Source organism: Leopardus geoffroyi, chromosome B1 (genome assembly GCF_018350155.1).
Source record: "Leopardus geoffroyi isolate Oge1 chromosome B1, O.geoffroyi_Oge1_pat1.0, whole genome shotgun sequence".
Classification (NCBI taxonomy): Eukaryota; Metazoa; Chordata; class Mammalia; order Carnivora; family Felidae; genus Leopardus; species Leopardus geoffroyi.
The window spans coordinates 27,527,662-27,545,404 of record NC_059327.1 but is presented as its reverse complement, the minus strand read 5'-3'; the positions used below and the strand labels follow the sequence as shown (position 1 = coordinate 27,545,404).

The 17,743-nt window shown below is 40.1% G+C and overlaps 1 protein-coding gene and 1 long non-coding RNA gene across 3 annotated transcripts in view; one reads left to right on the top strand and one right to left on the bottom strand.

The window, feature by feature from the left end:
• Positions 1–9,326, top strand: part of SARAF (store-operated calcium entry associated regulatory factor) — a 22,595-nt gene extending 13,269 nt beyond the window's left edge. Inside the window, exons 3-7 of one of the 2 annotated variants that reach the window (XM_045455799.1) lie at positions 232–649; positions 2,525–2,654; positions 3,292–3,446; positions 5,895–7,668; positions 7,911–9,326. In XM_045455799.1, the coding sequence (XP_045311755.1) occupies positions 232–649; positions 2,525–2,654; positions 3,292–3,446; positions 5,895–5,920 (729 nt within the window). In that variant the 3' untranslated portion in view covers positions 5,921–7,668; positions 7,911–9,326. The remainder of the gene's footprint in view (positions 1–231; positions 650–2,524; positions 2,655–3,291; positions 3,447–5,894; positions 7,669–7,910) is intronic. The other variant, XM_045455802.1, reaches the window with a different exon arrangement.
• LOC123586584 lies at positions 3,345–17,743 on the bottom strand. Its single transcript, XR_006706873.1, has 3 exons — positions 17,734–17,743; positions 10,244–10,247; positions 3,345–3,474 (listed from the first exon to the last, which is right to left on the bottom strand). It is a non-coding gene; the product is annotated as an uncharacterized LOC123586584 (long non-coding RNA).

Below are 17,743 nucleotides of genomic sequence, written 5' to 3'. Positions count from 1 at the left end.
CCTCATGTGTATATGTAAGGAATAAGGAATAGTAATAAAACGCCCACTCAGGTACCTCCTACCTAGCTTTGAACCCTGTAGGTTGCCTTCTCCCCAACACCGAAGTACTCATTGTTCTGAATTTTATCATTCCCCAACTTCATTTTGCCTTATTGAGACAACTGTATAACCCAAATAGTATTTATTAAAAAAAATTTGATTCTCATAATCTATTTCTGTTTTTCTTCACAGTGGGAATGTAAGACTGATTTAGATATTGCGTATAAATTTGGAAAAACTGTAGTGAGCTGTGAAGGCTATGAATCCTCTGAAGACCAATATGTACTAAGAGGTTCCTGTGGCTTGGAGTATAATTTAGATTACACAGAACTTGGCCTGAAGAAACTGAGAGAGTCTGGAAAAAACTACGGCTTTAACTCTTTCTCTGATTATTATAACAAGCTGTATTCCTCAGATTCCTGTGGCATCAGTGGAATGATTACCGTCATAGTGCTACTTGCTATTGCTTTTGGAGTTTATAAATTGTTCCTTAGTGATGGTCAAGATTCTCCTCCCCCATATTCTGAGTATCCTCCTTATTCCCATCGTTACCAGAGATTCACCAACTCTGCAGGACCCCCTCCCGCAGGCTTTAAGTCTGACTTCACAGGTATGTTTCCCTAGGTAATGGCAATAAGTAGGGTAGATGTGAGGTAGTGAATCTTGTGCTGGTTTCTGAAATAGAAACATAGTGGCATTGGGAGACCAAAGCAGATTTGTGTTCTCATATTTTACTTTTTCAACTTCTTTTACCTATTTTTCTGCGTAAAGATAATTGCAACCACTATTTTAAGGTGGCATGGTTAAATTATAAATCATCTTAATCAGAAGAACTTGATCAGATTTGGCAATAGGCATTTACCTTGAACTCCATCTCATACCATACACAAAAATCTATTCATTAAATATAGATCTCAGTATAAAAGGTAAAACATAGGTTTCCAGAAAACATGAAAATATTTGTCACGACCATGGGATGGGCAAAAATGTCTTTGAATACAAAAAGTTCCTGCCAGAAAGACAAGATGGATAAATTCGACTTTATTTAAATTGAGAACATTTAGCCGTCAAAAGACAACATTAACAGAGTGAAAAGGCAAGCCACAGGCTGGGAGAAAATATTTGTAAAACATTATTTCCAACAAAGGGTGTGTATCTAGAATATGTAAAGAACTTTCCCACAAGTCTCAGGAAAGGCAGACAATCCAATTTTTAAAATGGACAAGAGAGTTGAACAGCCATTTTATAATAAAAGAAGATATCCAGATGTCTAGTAACAATATGAAAAGGTGCCTAGCATCATTAGTCTTCAAGAAAATGCAAATTAAAACCACATTGAGTTCATTATTAACCACCGTGTAACCACCATAAGAGCTAACATTAAAAAGGCACAGTATCAAGTAATGGCAACTGCAACTTGATGGTAGGAGTTAAAATAGAAAACACTTTGGAAAACTGTCACTGTCTAAAATCAAACATTCACCTCCCCTATGACCCAGCAGCTACATTCCTTGATACATACCTAAGGGAAATGCATGCATTTGTACAAAAAAAGATACGCACGGAATATTTATAACAGTTTTATTCACAATAGCCAAAAACTGGAAAAAGAATGTCCATAAACATAAGAATGGGACAAATTGTGGTTATTTTCACACAATGGAATACTGTAGATTGGTTTTAAAAAACAAAAACGAAAACAAAACCAGATGTGTGCAATAGTGGGGGTTGCCTCTCACAGACACAATGATGTGCCAGACACAGACGAGTACCTAGTAAATGATTACATTTAGAAGTTCAGGAATGGGTAAGACCAAAGTATAGTGAGAGAAGTCGGGGTAATACTATCTCTGACGTGGGTGGGTATCTATTGGGAATTGTCATGAGGGAGCCTTTTGGGGTGCTAGAGATGTTTTGTTGATGTGGGTTGTGGTTACGTGCATGGGTACATATGTAAAAATTTCTTATGCTATACAAGTGAGATTAGCACACTTTCCTCTATGTTATGCATCAATTTAAAAAAAACTTCCTCTGAGCAGAGGATGCTTTTTTGGTTTAAGACCTGACTTCCCAATCAATACAAATATCTTTGCTGCCTCCACTTGGATTCCTGCATCAGGCACCCAAGTACAGCTATCACATGAAGCTTTCATAGATGTTCATAATGCAGAAAGGAAGGACCTCCGACAAGTGGGGTCGTCTTGCAGTAGCTGATCCTGAGCAGGGCAAATATGACTTTTCAGAAAGGGACCCTCCTCCCTTCTAAGATACATCCCTTTTTTCCACGTCTATGGGAAAGGCACTCCTTAGTTATAAATCGGTATTTTATGAATATACTTTTTGAATACAACTTGTTTATGAGTTGAGGGCTGAGTATTAGCAATAGACAGTACAGGTGAAGTAATTGAAATGTCATGTTATTTTTGGTGTTGTAGGTCATGTTTTGTTTACGTGAGGGTATATAATAAATCATTTTTATTTCTAGGATCACCTGGTGCAACTTCTGGTTTTGGCAGTGCTTTCACAGGACAACAAGGATATGGCAATTCAGGACCTGGGTTCTGGACTGGCTTGGGAACTGGAGGAATACTAGGATATTTGTTTGGCAGCAATCGGTAGGCTTTGCATTGATCTCACTTGCTCTTGAATTCCACTTTTCTTTGGAAGCTTCTTTGTTTTACTTGCAGTTGGAGTGGATTTGGTTTTGTTGAGGAAAATAAATAATGGTGACATTACCGTATTAAATCAGAGTCTCTGCTATATGGGCTTTCATCAATACTGTATATGCTACTTTCTTTCATTGTGTCTTCTTCCAATGTCATCCTTATAGATACTATGAGATAGGAAAAAGACTGTTTACTTAACATCTGAGAAAATGAGAAGATAGGAAAGAACATCGCACTTGAGGAACAGTTTAGCAGTCAGGTTTAGTAGGGAATGATAGAAGCAAGGCTGGACAGGGCTTGGAGCCAGATTTTGGGATGTCTTCAGTATTATTGGTAGTTTAATTTTAGATTTTATCTGACTGTGAGTTCTGAAAGAGTCTCTTCTCCCTGTCACTCTCTGCCCCCCCCCCCCGCCCACCATGGCAATGACCATACAATATCAGAGAAACAAAATAGTATCTATTTCATGTTATACCAGAACACTGAGGAAAAACACTTGATAAAGATTTTTTTTCCGAGAGTTTAGCAACAGAATATTTAAAACTGGTCACAAGAAAATGCCTGACACGCTTTTATGTCTTCATAGAGCAGCCACACCCTTTTCTGACTCGTGGTATTACCCATCTCCTCCTCCTTCGTCCTCCAGCATGTGGAATAGCCGTGCCTACTCGCCACTTCGTGGAGCCTCGGGTAGCTATTCGGCATATGCAAGCTCAGAGACGAGAACCAGAACAGCATCAGGTGAGAGCGAAAACATGGAGCTTCGTATCTTGTGGCAGTAGAGTATAGAAGTAGTTTTGGAACTTAGGAAGATGATGAACTGAGGGCACCTGGGGGGCTCACTCAGTTAAGTGTCCGACTCTTGATTTCAGCTCAGGTCCCGATCTTGTGGTTCGTGAATTCGAGCCCCGCATCGGGCTCTGCACTTATAGCACTGAGCCTGCTTGGGATTCTGTCTTTCCCTCTCTCTCTGCTCCCCACTGCCCCCTTCAAAAATAAATAAATAAGGGCGCCTGGGTGGCTCAGTTGGTTAAGCAGTTAAGTGTCTGACTTCGCCTCAGGTCATGATCTCACAGTTCGTGGGTTCGAGCCCTGTGTGGGGCGGGCCCCGCGCTGACAGCTTGGAGCCTAGAGCTGGCTTCAGATTCTGTGTCTCCCTCTCTCACTCTGCCCTTTCCCCTGCCTGTGCTCTGTCTCTTTCTCTCAAAAATAAATAAACATGAAAAAAAATTAAAAATAAATAAATAAACTTAAAAAATACATTAAAAAAGATAACTGTGTATTAGTAATAATAGTTTTATTTGGCATACCCATCAGAAATATTAATAGCACGGTTAGCTGAGAGAGAATATAGTTTAGATTCATTCTTTCCTCTCACCTCTAAACATTCTTTAAAAATCAAGTAGGGATTTGGTTTAGACTCACTTCCAACATTAACCAACCAGGGCTTGACCTTCAACCTTCCTGAGCATTGGTTTCTACATGTGTTTAATTCTGTGACCTCTAGAGTTCTTCTTAAATTCTAAAATGAGATTTTCTATATACTGGATATTCAGCAAAACTCAATAAAAATGTATTAATTGAAGTATGGTGGTAATGTTTATTTCTATTGTTAAGAGGAAATTTTGTAAAAATCAAGGATACAATATAAAAAGTAAATATTTGCTTTTAAACATCTAGCTAATTAGCAGAGAATGGGAAGTAATGGGTCATGAAGTAGATTGCTGTGGATTGGATTCACCTTCAGCAGGGGGAAGTTCTAGAAGAGAGATGAATTCTTGATATTGACAGAAAACTGCATTTAAATATGTTTTGAAGTGTAACAGTGAATTTCTCATAGTACTGGTGTGAATATAAATTGATACAATCATTTTGAAAAACCACGAGCATACTCTAGCCCCAGCAATTTCACTCTCAGACGTATAGCAACAGAAATGCACACATTCATACACTGAAAGATAAGTATGAGAATGCTCATAGCATCTTTAATCCTTTTTTCTTTCTTTTTTCGAGAAAGAGAGTGCATATGTGTGTGCACATGCACTCAAGAAGGGGAAGGTCAGAGAGGGAGGAAGAGAGAGAATCTTTAGCAGGGTCCATGCCTAGCATGGAGCTAGATCTCATGATTGTGAGATCATGACCTGAGCTGAAATCCAGAGTTGGATTTCATAACCAACTGAGCCACTCAGGCACCCTGCATATTTACTCCTAGTAGCCTCCAAGTGGAAGAAACCCACGTATCCAAGAGCAGTGAACTGGTTGAATAAATGGGAGTTATGTCCATACGATGGAATGCTGTGTAACAGGGCGAGTGAATAAACAGCTGTATGCAATAATGTGGATAGCTCTTCCAAATATAAAAAGAAAAGAAAGAAGCCAGACACAAAGGACTGTATATAAATATGATTACAACATTCATATTTTATAAATATACATGTTTAAAAACAAGCAAAGCTAACCTATGGAGTTAGATGTTAAGGTGGTAGTTATTTTTGGGGAGAAAAAAGGGGAGGTAGTGATTGGGAGGATATATAAAAATATAGCTTACATAGGCCAAAACACAATAATAGAACACTCATTCTTATTGGAAACAAAAATTGTAAAAAAACCCCATAAATATCAACTAGAAGTGTATGGGACTTATATGAAGAAAATCATCAAAACATTAAATAATCTTAAGGAAAACCTGAAAAAAAATGGACTTTCCAGGTGGGAACACTTGTCATCTGTAACCCGTTAGCGTGTGGGCGTGTACCTGTGTGTGGGGGTAATGAAGTTAACGTTTACTATTGAGAGCCTGAAACTTGCCCCCACATTATTTCTGTTTGTCGCCGGCGTGGTGACAGGTGGCAGGGCGTGGCTGGCTCCATAGGCTTCTCTGCTTTTTGGCTTAGGTTTTAAGTATTGCCCATACCACGTTGCCTTAATTGCTCATGTTGCCTTAATCATGGAACACATCTTCTTTTGTTTCCCTACTACAAGTGATTTGCAGCAGCCTTGATGTCTGGATGACCAACTAGGAGGGCTGTTATGGGGGGCGAAGCATTGTCTGCATAGCCCTGCTCCCCACTCCCTCCCTCCCATCTCTCTTACTCATTTGTTAACAATAGATGTGTTACTGTTGTAATTTGATAAACAATGCCAGTGCAGTTTTGAAAATGAATATAAATTTTACTCTTCTCATTTTAGGATATGGTGGTACCAGAAGACGATAAGAAAGTAAAAAGTTGAAGTCAAACGTTGGATGCAAAATTTCTGACTTTTCATCAGTTTCTTAAAAAAAAAAAAAGTGCTACCTGCTAACAACTGGGGAAAGGGGAATATGCAAAAGTTCTGTGGTTTTTTTTGTCCTGTATTGCTTTTTGTGTTCTGTTACTTGATATATGAGAAAATGCTTATGTAGAGAACTGTATGCTAGTGTAATATGCAGCTGTGTTTTATGGTTTCTGAGAGTGATGATTACCATGGAAAGCTGAAAATGTATTTAGTTTCTAAAACCTGTGATGCCATTAAAACTGAGGCTTTCTTACCATTAGATCCTGCATACATAAAACGTCAATCTTAAGTGGTTTTAGTATATGCGTCATTACTTTATACAAATGATAATAATCTATTTGGTATTTACTGTTTGGTGTTTGCTCTGATAACATTTAAACCAAGCTTTGGACTACCAATTATACTTATCTGTGTTCTGATCACTTTTGAGCTCAGGAGCTTTGAACCCTTCAGTGGTGGTGGGGTTCTAATAAGTGAGAATGACCTTTTTTGGGAAAAGGTAGAAAATGAGTATCTAGAAAGTTGTTGTGAATGATGTTGTGCTGACAAAAATGCTTGAAACGTCCATATTCATTCTTTAGGAAGTAAAGTTTAAATGTTTCAGCAAAGGTCTTTTAATAGCAGAAGCATGCCGTTCTCTGTGAATCTCCAATATTGTAGCAGTCTGTTTCAGTCTTACATTAAAATGACAGGAAAAGTAAAAACAAAGGGTTTAATTCTTATTCTTTCTACCAGCCTTGACACAAATTGGTATTAACTTTTTTTTTTATCCTTCTTCCCAAAGGAAAAGGGGTCTCCCTAATTTCCCCTGGGAGTCTTGCCTTAGCTTCCAGTCATTTGGTGTTTTCAAAAAAGGAATTCAGACATGGTGTGGAAGGAGGCCTCTGCTAAAAAAATGACTTAAAAAAAAAAAAAAAGAAATCTCCAAGTCTCTCAACTCTCAAAGATTGCACCATTTGTCTCAGTTAAACTCTGCAACCCGAGAGTCCCATTTTTACCTCTTAGGAATCATTTAAAAACAAACCTGTGTTTATTCTTTAAAATGTGATTTAGGGGCCAGTTGAAAGAGTATTGTGAACAGAACTGCCCTCTCATCAGTAAAACTTGGTAGAAATCTTAATTCATGTCACACAAGAAACAGTTTTTATTTAAGTATATTGCGCTAAATCCTTACCCCATTTCCTCTCAGTAAAGGGAGATGGAATAAAAGAAAATCCAGCTTATTGCCTTTTTCTCCAGTTGCTAAGTGTTTTGGGTTTTAATTTACCTTTTGCTACAGGGGTCTATAATCTTGAATCCAGGTATGTTTTACTTGGAGAGCAAAGTAAAAAGAAAGTTGTTAATTTAAAACTGCTGTGGATTGTCCCAGTGATAGTGATCTGCATATTAAATTTCCTTTTTTTTAACAAAGTGATTTAAAAACAATTTTTTTAATGTTTATTTTTGAGAGAGAGAGAGACAGGATGCAAGCAGGGGAGGGGCAGAGAGAGAGGGAGACACAGAATCCGAAGCAGTCTCCAGGTTCTGAGCAATTCCCGTGAGATCGCGACCCAAGTTAAAGTTGGACGCTGATTGAGCCACCCAGGCGCCGTGATTTTTTTTTTTTTTTTTTTAATTGAAATACAGTTGCCACACAATGTTATGTTAGTTTCAGGCCCAATTTCAATTTTTGGATACATTATTTCAGGTCATTGGAATTTTTTTTTTTTTTAATTTTTTTTTTCAACGTTTATTTATTTTTGGGACAGAGAGAGATAGAGCATGAACGGGGGAGGGTCAGAGAGAGAGGGAGACACAGAATCGGAAACAGGCTCCAGGCTCTGAGCCATCAGCCCAGAGCCCGACGCGGGGCTCGAACTCAAGGACCGCGAGATCATGACCTGGCTGAAGTCGGACGCCCAACCGACTGCGCCACCCAGGCGCCCCCAGGTCATTGGAATTTTAAGAAAATGATGAGTGAATATAGAGTTGACTAAATTGGTGACTTTAGATTACTCTCAGCACGAGGGATGTTCTTTTTATTATTATTATTATTTAAAAAAAGTCCTTTTTAAGTTTATTTTGAGAGAGCAGAGGAGGGGCAGAGAGGGAGAGAGAATCTCAGGCAGGCTCGTGCTGTCAGCGCGGAGCCCGATGCAAGGTTGAACTCATGAACTGTGAGATCATGACCTGAGCTAAAATCAAGAGTCAGACACTTAACCAACTGAGCCACCCAGGCGCCCCACGAGGAGTGGTTTTCTTTGAGGCTCTTTCAAAGACTGCTTGGAGGGAAAGAGGGGAAAGAAACTGGGCATATAGGGCTCAAGATCCTCAGCCCCCAACCCCCACTAGGGTGCTTCTCCTTTATTGTATGTTTACACATCTTTGTTATTTGTGGAAAAGATTCTGAGGTATCACCACCAAATCTAAGACAGAATAAAAGAAAGTACAACTAACTGGGTCTCTTTAGTGTGTTGATGGCCCACAGTAGGGGATGGCACCAAGGGAAAGAAAGGTACCGAAGTTGGGAGCTTTGTGGACCTGCTTGGGTGGGCATGAAAAGGAGAAAGGAGAGGTGAAAGGGGGCTTTACAGTTTTCCTCACATGAGGGTTCAGCAGAACTTCAGATGTTAGGATAGGATTTCTGGTATTTTAACCAGTTAGGTGTGTTTCTGTAGTTTCATGAATGCTTCTCTCTGAAACTTCTGATCTTTTAGATTCTGACCCCTATCCTCCAAGACTGGGTTAAACTTATCTACTGTTCTTCCATAATACATTGTATATACACTTTTACCATTGATTTTAGTACATTTCATTGTAATGATCTCAAGTGTAGATCTTTCTACTACTCTGAGCTCTTTAGGAAAGAGGGCCAAAAATTACTTCCTCCTGCCCCTTGCAGCTAGGGCATGGTCATGTGACTAAATTCTGTCAATATTTCTGTCCTATGTTCCCTCCAGGTCTTTGGAGAGAATGGCACAAAGACCTCAGGACAAGTAAGAGACTATTCCCAGCAGTGATAGGGTAGTTCAAGATTTCATGGAGGTATTGGTGAGTGTCTGGTGGTACTTCCCAGGGACCCTATTAACTGGATGATTGCTGTGGTATGTCTTGGCTGGTTTGTGTGCTGCCTGGATGCCCATGTCTGAAAACCTGCCTCTTCCTAAGCCTGGTTTTCCAGCCTTCCCATGGGTTTTTTGAGCTATTTAATATAAATGCTAATAAGTTCCTTTTCTGCCCAATTTAGTAGAGTCATTTTCTGTTTGCTACTAAGGACCTTGTGTGTATGGTGAATCTCCTAAGATTCTTTAACTGTAAGCAACAGATACTGGCTAATTGTAATAAAACATTGTGGTTGACTCCCAACTCCTGTTCCTCCCTGTTGATTTGTTCTCTAAACCAGTGGTTCTTAAACTTGAAGAAGCATCAGAATCACTAGAGGGCTTTAAATACAGATTGCTTGGCCCTACCCTCAGAGTGTCTGATTTAGAAGGTGTGAAGATGAGTTTTATGTGTCACCTTGGCTAGGTTATAATTATCAAACACTATTCAAGGTGTTGCTGTGGGGATACTTTGTCGATGTGATTAACATGTACAATCAGTTGATTTTTAAGTAAAGGAGATTATCCTTGGGGATATGGGTGGGCCTGGTCCAATCTGTTGAAAGGCCTTGGGAGCAGAACTAAGATTTCCTGAAAGAAGAAATTCTTCCTGTGGATAGCAGTTCAGCTCAAGAGGTAACATCCGCCCTTCCTGATGGCTTACTGTATGGACTTTGGACTTGCTTAACTAGCCCTAACAATCGTGTTAGCCAATTTCTTCTAATACATCTCTTCCATATACATCTGCTGCTGGTTCTGTTTCTCTGATTGAACCCAGAAGTGATTCTAAACAAACAGAACCTTGAGGATGAGTTTTGAAAATTGGTTCTGGGTTTTCTGGAATATGGTCTCTAATCTGATTAATTGAAAGACATTAATGACTATTTCCAGTGTTCAAGAGGGTACTAGTAGTCCATGGAATGTTGTGGCAATGGAGACACACAAAGTACCACATTTTGGTAACACATAAAAAGCAAGATTCAGGATGACCATCCCTTAGGACATTTTAGTCTAACAAGGAGTGTAAGGGGACTGGCTGGTTGCTCCTAACTGAGCTGGACAAAGTAGAAAAAGAAAAAGATGAGCTCAGTGCTTCAAATTCCTAGCTGAAGCTTCACATTAATGACCTGAAAGCTTTCTTTTTGTATTTTCTCTGAAAGAAACCATTACGTCCTTAGCTACAGGGCTGAGATTTCTGAAAACCAAACCCAGAATCTTACCCTGCAAGTGGGTGAATTACAACACAAATGACTTCCCAACCTCAAGGAATGTCTGCTGTTACAGTGAGAGCATTGAGTGGGAAAGAATGGGAGCCTGAATAGTGGAATGGGGACGTATGGGAAGATCCCAGTAAAGTTGGGGCCATTGAACCCCTAAGGTCTGCTGTTTCTTTCTTACCAGCAGAAGTAGCCCTTCAACTCTTGTCTGAGAACATTAATCCTACTTTGTCTGAAACACCTGATATGGCCTCTCTAGAGTTGTTCCTTGCAAGGCATTACCGCTTCTCCTCAGGATTCCACCACCCTACTTTGCTTCTAGAACCCACAAGTAGACTCCTGTCCCAGCAGTTACCAAAGGGTAAAGTACAAAGTATAATCCATGAGGTGAATTACACGCCAAAAGAACTGCATAATTTTTCCAATCTATACAGATGGAAATCTGGGGTCTATGTGGGAATGGATCTTAAGCTTGTAAGATAATTGTAGATAAATATAAAGTTGAATCAGGCCAAATTTATTGATATGGGCCCACTAAACAGATTCTGGATTTAGTATTTTAGTTCAAGGGATTTGAAAGGGCTCTAACAGCTTGGTTAGTTGGCTGAAACGTGGACTCAAAAATGGCCCACACTAAAGTCAGACTGCCACAACTGCTTTGGTAGGTATATTGTAGAGGAAGGGATCTGAAGGCTTAATGGGATTGGAATGTTAGGGTAGATTTATCATGTTAAGACCTACTCACCCACCCTGGGAGAGTCCAGAGGAAGACACCTTTCAGAATTTTACTTTAGAAATGAATTTGGGTGTGGGGCCCCAGCATCCTTGAGCACAGTGGTAGCTCTTTGTAGGTCAGAAAATACAGTGAGAACTGCTTCCATCAAACTGGGGTCCCTAAATGCAATGAGGTTAATGTGATCCCAGGATAGGAGGGGCCAAGTGGCGACACTTAGTTGCCAAAGACAACATGGCCTGGTTATGGTAATAAACAGCAGAGTCAGAGTAACATTTACCTTAACTCACAGAGACCTAGGGTGTTGGTGTTGCTTATGGCGTACCTAGAAAAGAAAAGGTGAGTGGTCTACTAAATTCTTGCTTGATTTGTGTAAATGGAAGAGTTCTAGATTGAGCAGAAGCCTACCTCTGCTACACTGCCAAAACTTTTATTAATCTTTTCCCCAAGGACTTGTTTCCCCTGAAGGACCTATGGCTATTTACTAGGGAGGCTGTACACTGGGGAAAGGGAAACAATCATCCTTTGGGGATTACTGGATACTGTCTTTGAGTTGACACTAATTGTAGGAGGTCCAAATTGCTACTCTGGTCTACCAGCCAGAGCAGGGTTCCATGAAGGTCAGGTGATTAATGGAGTTTTAGCTTAGATCTCTGTCTCAGTGAGTCCCGTGGGTCCCCAAATGTATGAATCCTATGATCATTTCCCCAGCTCTGGAATGCATAGCTGGAACAGACCTACTCAGTAACTGGCAGTCTTCACATTGGTTCCCTGACCTGTGGCGTGAGGAGTGTTACGGTAAGAAAGACGCACATGGAAGCTACAGAACTGCCTCTACCTACAAAATGGAAAACCGGTGGTGGCTGCAATACGGACACTGGATTAAAGGGGCCAAGAGGATGTGTGGGGACCCCTCCTGGAAGGAAAAACATCTAAGTTAGAAATGCCAGTGGCTAGGAATAGAGTAGAAATGAGGAAATGAAATGGGCACAGAAAGCCCGTAGAATAATGAGTTTGATGTGTGTTACGAGTTGAATTGTGTTTCCCCAAATTTCATTTATTGAAACCCTAACCCCCAGTACCTCAGAATGTGGCCTTAATTGGAAATAGGGTTGTTGCAGATGTAATTAGTTAAATTAAGATGAGGTTATACTGGATTAGGTGAGCCTCTAGTCCAATATGACTTGTGTCATCATAAAAAGGAGAAAGTTGGGCACAGTGTTGTATACACGGGAAGAATGCCATGTGATGACTGCAGTTATGGTGCCCTAAGCCAAGGAACGCCAGAGTTTGCCAGCAAAGCACCAGAAGCCAGGAGAGAGGCCTGGGACTGATTCTTCTCTGGTGCCTTTGGAGGGGGCATGGTCCTGCCCATACCTTGATCTCAGGCTTGTAGACTTTAGAACTATAGAACTATGAGACAAATTCCTATTGTTTAAGGAAAAAAAAAAAAAAAAAAAGAAAAGTAAACCAAAGAAAAACGACATTTCTGGATGGACTGCAGAGCTTAGTGCCACCATCAAGGACTTGAAGGATTCAGGGCTGGGAATTCCTATCACATTCCTATTCAACTCTCATACTGGCCTGTGCAGAAAACAGATGGCTCTTGGAGAATAATAGTGAATTATCATATTTTTAATTAGGTGGTGACTCCAGTTGCAACTGCAGTTCCAGATGTGTGGTTTTTTGTTTTTTGTTTTTTTAATTATGTTTAAATTCAAGTTAGTTAACATATAGTGTAATAATGGTTTCAGGAGTAGAATTTAGTGATTCGTCCCTTACATATAACATCCAGTGCTCATCCCAACAAGTGCCCTCCTTAGTACCCATCACCCATTTAGCCCATCCCCCCACCCAACTCCCCTCCAGCAACCCTCAGTTTGTTCTCTGTATTTAAGAGTCTCTTATGGTTTGCCTCCCTCTCTGTTTTTCAGATGTGCTTTCATTACTTGAGTACATTAATACATTTCCTGGTACCTAATATGCAGCACTTGATCTGGCAAATACTTTTCCTTGATACCTTGATAGTGACCACAAGAAGCAATTTGCATGGCCAGCAAGACACTTCCACTGTCCTACCTCCAAAGTATATCAACTCTCCAGCCCCAAGTCATAAACCTTTCCCTTCCACAAGACACCACATTAGTCCACGAGAATGATGATATTATGCTGATTGGACCTGGTAAGTAAGAAATAGCAATGATTCTAGATGTTTTAGTAAGAGATGTGGGTGTCAGAGGGTGGGAAATAAATCTGACAATGAAATTTCTGGAGGTCCATTGGCGGGCACAGCTGTTGGTTGGTCTCTCTCATTTGATTGTTGGCTGTATGAGGGCAGGAGTTATTTTGGGGGATATTCCTGTTTTGTTCATGGCTATATCTTCAGTGACTAGAATAGTAGATAGAATCCTAGCAGGAAATAGATGGATTTAATAAAGGGATTATTTACAAAGTTGTGGGCAAATGTAGGGAAACCACAAGAGTGGTATAACACAACAGGGTAAGTAACAATTGGACTGTTGCCTTCCTAGGGCTGAAGAACTTTTGAGTAAAGAGTACAAAGAGGCTCAGTGCCCCTTGTCATCACTGAGTAGCGGCAACCCAGTTTTTCCTTGGGAGTTTGGATGAATTACCCAAGTCAATATAGTGATCGTTTCCTTTGCCTGTTTGTTCAGTAGCATAAGGAGTCCAAACCGGCCAGAGTTCAGCTCCAGGTATCCAATTCACCACGACAGTGTTTCCTGGTAGAAGCATTCCTTCCTCAGGCATCAGAGCTCCCAGATCCCTGGATTAGTACCATCTTGTGAACTTTCTCAGATTTGCTCTCCTGTCCTTTTTTACTTGTATGGTGTCTCACCCACAGCAGGTGATTCCACTTTGAGACGGGAATGAAGCCCATTACTGCTAGGTATGGAATATGGCTTCCTGAATGGCTGCAAAGGGCCAGTTCATGGAACTCAGAAGTTCAGAGAATTAGCTCGATGGTGGACGGTCCTTTCTGAACAGACTGACACACCTACACGTACACACACACAAAGCATTTTTTTGGTCTAATACAAATGTTCACAAAAGAGCAACCTGGGCAGTGGAGGCTCTTACATGACATTTTCTGTGGCTATTACTCAGCCTCTTTCTTCAGCAAGCCTTATTCTTGCTTAAATGGTTTATGAACAAAATGGTGGTGGGGGTGAAGGGTATGTACAGACTTAGTGACAGAGGCTTTCGCTCACCAAAATTCATCTGGCTACAGCCGCTGCTGAGTGCCCGCTCTCCAAAAGCAGAGACCAGCACTGAGCTCTGGATATGGTACCGTTTCCTGGGGGACCAGCCAGCCACCTGGTGGCATATTGATTACATTAGACCACCTGTCATGGTTTGTTGTCATTGGAATAGGCATTTACTCTGGGTTTGGGCTCGCCTTTGCCACTCAAAATGCTTCTTGGAAAAACCACAATACGTGGGCTTACAGAACGCTGTATTAAATATCCCAGCAGTCCACCCTGCGTTGTTTCTAAGGAACTCATTTTATAGTGAATGAAGGGCAACAATGGAACTAATAGAGGCCTCTGTCCTCTCCTGGATCCAGAGGTAGTACATCCCCATGATCTTGTTAGCTCAATGATGCCTTCAGGCAAATGTCTTTTCATATTTTGTTCAGCATTGCTAGTTTCCCTGCGTGATAAGATTGCTCCAAATCGTCTATTGGTCAATTACTGGGAAGGGGACTCCCCCTACTTTACATATCTGAAGACAGCTCTATCTTTGACCAAGGTAAAATCCCAAACACGTTCAATTATGTTTTACTTTACCTAATTTTTAGGTTCCTCTGCCATGTGCTCATTATTCTAGGTCTGATAATATTTTTTTCCCCCAGCACAGTCTTTTCTAGTTTTCTTATAATACCAGAGGAGAAAAGACAACACTTTTTCTCTTGACCTTAAAGTGTTCACTATTAAGAATGCTTATTAAGCTAAATTATTCACTTTATTTTATTTAAAATGTAAAAAATGTATTATTATTTTTAAGGTTTATTTTTGGGAGAGAGAGAAAGAAATAGAGTGCATGAGCTGGGGAGGGACAGAGAGAGGGGGAGACAGAGGACGCAAAGTGGGCTCCTTGCTGACAGCAGAGAGCCCCATGCAGGGCTTGAACTCAGGAATTGTGAGATCATGACCTGAGCTGAAGTCGGCTGCTTAACTGACTGAGCCACCCAGGCGCCCCTATTTTTATTTTTTTGAGAGAGAGACAGAGAGAGAGAGAGCCAGCTGGGGAGGGACAGAGGGAGAGGCAGAGAATCCATAGTCTGTATGGAGCCCAACACAGGGCATGATCCCACAACTGTGAGATCATGACCCGAGCCAAAATTGAGTCAGTCACTTAACTGAGCCACCCAGGTGCCCCTAAGCTAAATTATTTAAATAAATTTATATTTATTTAGATTAAATTAATTTGCAATGAATAATTTTAGATTATAATCATTGTGTATATATATATATTATATATATGTATATAGAATATATATAGTATATATACATATATATAGTATATGCACATATACATATAATATCATATATTATATATACATATATAATATAATAAATAAATAATATATTTTATTATGTTTATACATATAATAAATATATAATACATTATATATAAATATAATATATATATATATATATATATATATATATATATATATATATATAAAGAAACAAAAAGTAGAGGCACCTGGAGGGCTCAGTTGGTTGAGTGTCTGACTCTTGATTTTATCTCAGGTCATGATCCCAGGGTCATGGGATTGAACCACGTATAGGACTGTGCGCAGAGCATGGAGCTTGCTTAAGATTCTCCCCCTCTCTCTCTCTCTCTCTCTCTCTCTCTCCCTCTGCCCTTCCCCTGTTCTCTCTCTCTTAAAAAAAAAAAGAAATAAAAGTAATACAAATTCTTTGTAAAACATTCAGTTTAGAAGGATATAAAGAGAAAAGCAAAAGAAGTCTGCATCTGCCCTTCCTCCCCTCCGGTCCTGTCAATGTGGCCTCTCTACTCAGAAGTAAGCTGGGTTTTGTTATTGTTCTAGAAATAATACATGACACCAACAATTTTCCCCCTTAAATAATAGATCTATTTTCTTTTAACAGCTGCATGGTATTCCATCATATGGATATAGCATAATTTAATCTGTTCATTACTTTGTTTTTATTTTTATTTTTTTTTCATGTTTATTTATTTTTGAAGGAGAGATAGAGTATGAGCAGGGGTGGGGAGCAGAGAGAGAGGGAGACACAGAATCTGAGCAGTCTCCAGGCTCTGAGCTGTCACCACAGAGCCCAATGTGGGGCTTTAACCCATGGACTGGGAGATCATGACCTGAGCCGAAGTCAGATGCCCAGCCGACTGAGCCACCCAGATGCCTCTGTCCATTCCTTTATTTTTAAATGTTTACCATGTCTTAAAATTTTTTTTCTATTTTCGGGGCGCCTGGGTGGCGCAGTCGGTTAAGCGTCCGACTTCAGCCAGGTCACGATCTCGCGGTCCGTGAGTTCGAGCCCCGCGTCGGGCTCTGGGCTGATGGCTCAGAGCCTGGAGCCTGTTTCCGATTCTGTGTCTCCCTCTCTCTCTGCCCCTCCCCCGTTCATGCTCTGTCTCTCTCTGTCCCAAAAATAAAATAAAACGTTGAAAAAAAAAATTAAAAAAAAATTTTTTTTTCTATTTTCAACAATGCAATAATGAACATACAGAGATATCTTTAGCAAAATGTTTAACTGTCACTCTGTAAAGAGAGGGTGGACCCCCACTCAAACAACAGAATCACTTGTTATTGTAGTTTAGATCATATATATATATATATATATATATATATATATATATATTTACACATACATACATATGTATATGTTTAGATTTGTAAGACATGTTTCTAGAGTGATACTATCCATGCTTAAATGCGGGATCCAGACTGAACTTAGGAAGGGTATAAAAGGAGCTGCTATTTATTTTTTTTTAAATTTTTTTTAACATTTATTTATTTTTGAAACAGGGAGAGACAGCATGAACGGGGCAGGGTCAGAAAGAGAGGGAGACACAGAATCTGAAACAGGCTCCAGGCTCTGAGCTGTCAGCACAGAGCCTGACGTGGGGCTCGAACTCACGGACTGCGAGATCATGACCTGAGCCGAAGTTAGATGCTTAACTGACTGAGCCACCCAGACGCCCCGAGGAGCTGCTATTTAAACATGACTTTCCGTCTTTCTGCATGAGTGGATAAAGTGAGTCACTCTGAAGCAGATCTTCTTTGTTCTAGGATTCTCTTTGTGGCTTTTCTTAAGTAAATAAATATAGGGTAAGTAGGCAGGCCATTGCTCTTGAGGAAGCATATAATAGGACTTCAAAAAGTGGCTTGATGAAAGCTACTTCTTTTAGTATTTCTTAATATGTAGAGACCAAAGGTTGCTTAAGAGGAACTAATTTTCTTGGAGACCAAGGTGACTATTGAAAAATAATGTAGCAATATTTTTGCCCCTCTCTTTTGGAATTCCTCACGAATCGTAACTCCTAGATGATTAGAGATAGGTCTTATTACCGAGGTAGAGAAGAATGAATTTAGACTGGGGATTCTGGCTTACTATGAAATTCTAGATGGTCTTGGGGGAAATCTGGTTCTGAGTTAACTTAGTGGCTATATCTGGAGCTAGAATTGCCCAGATCTTACAACAGGACACAATGAGTGTA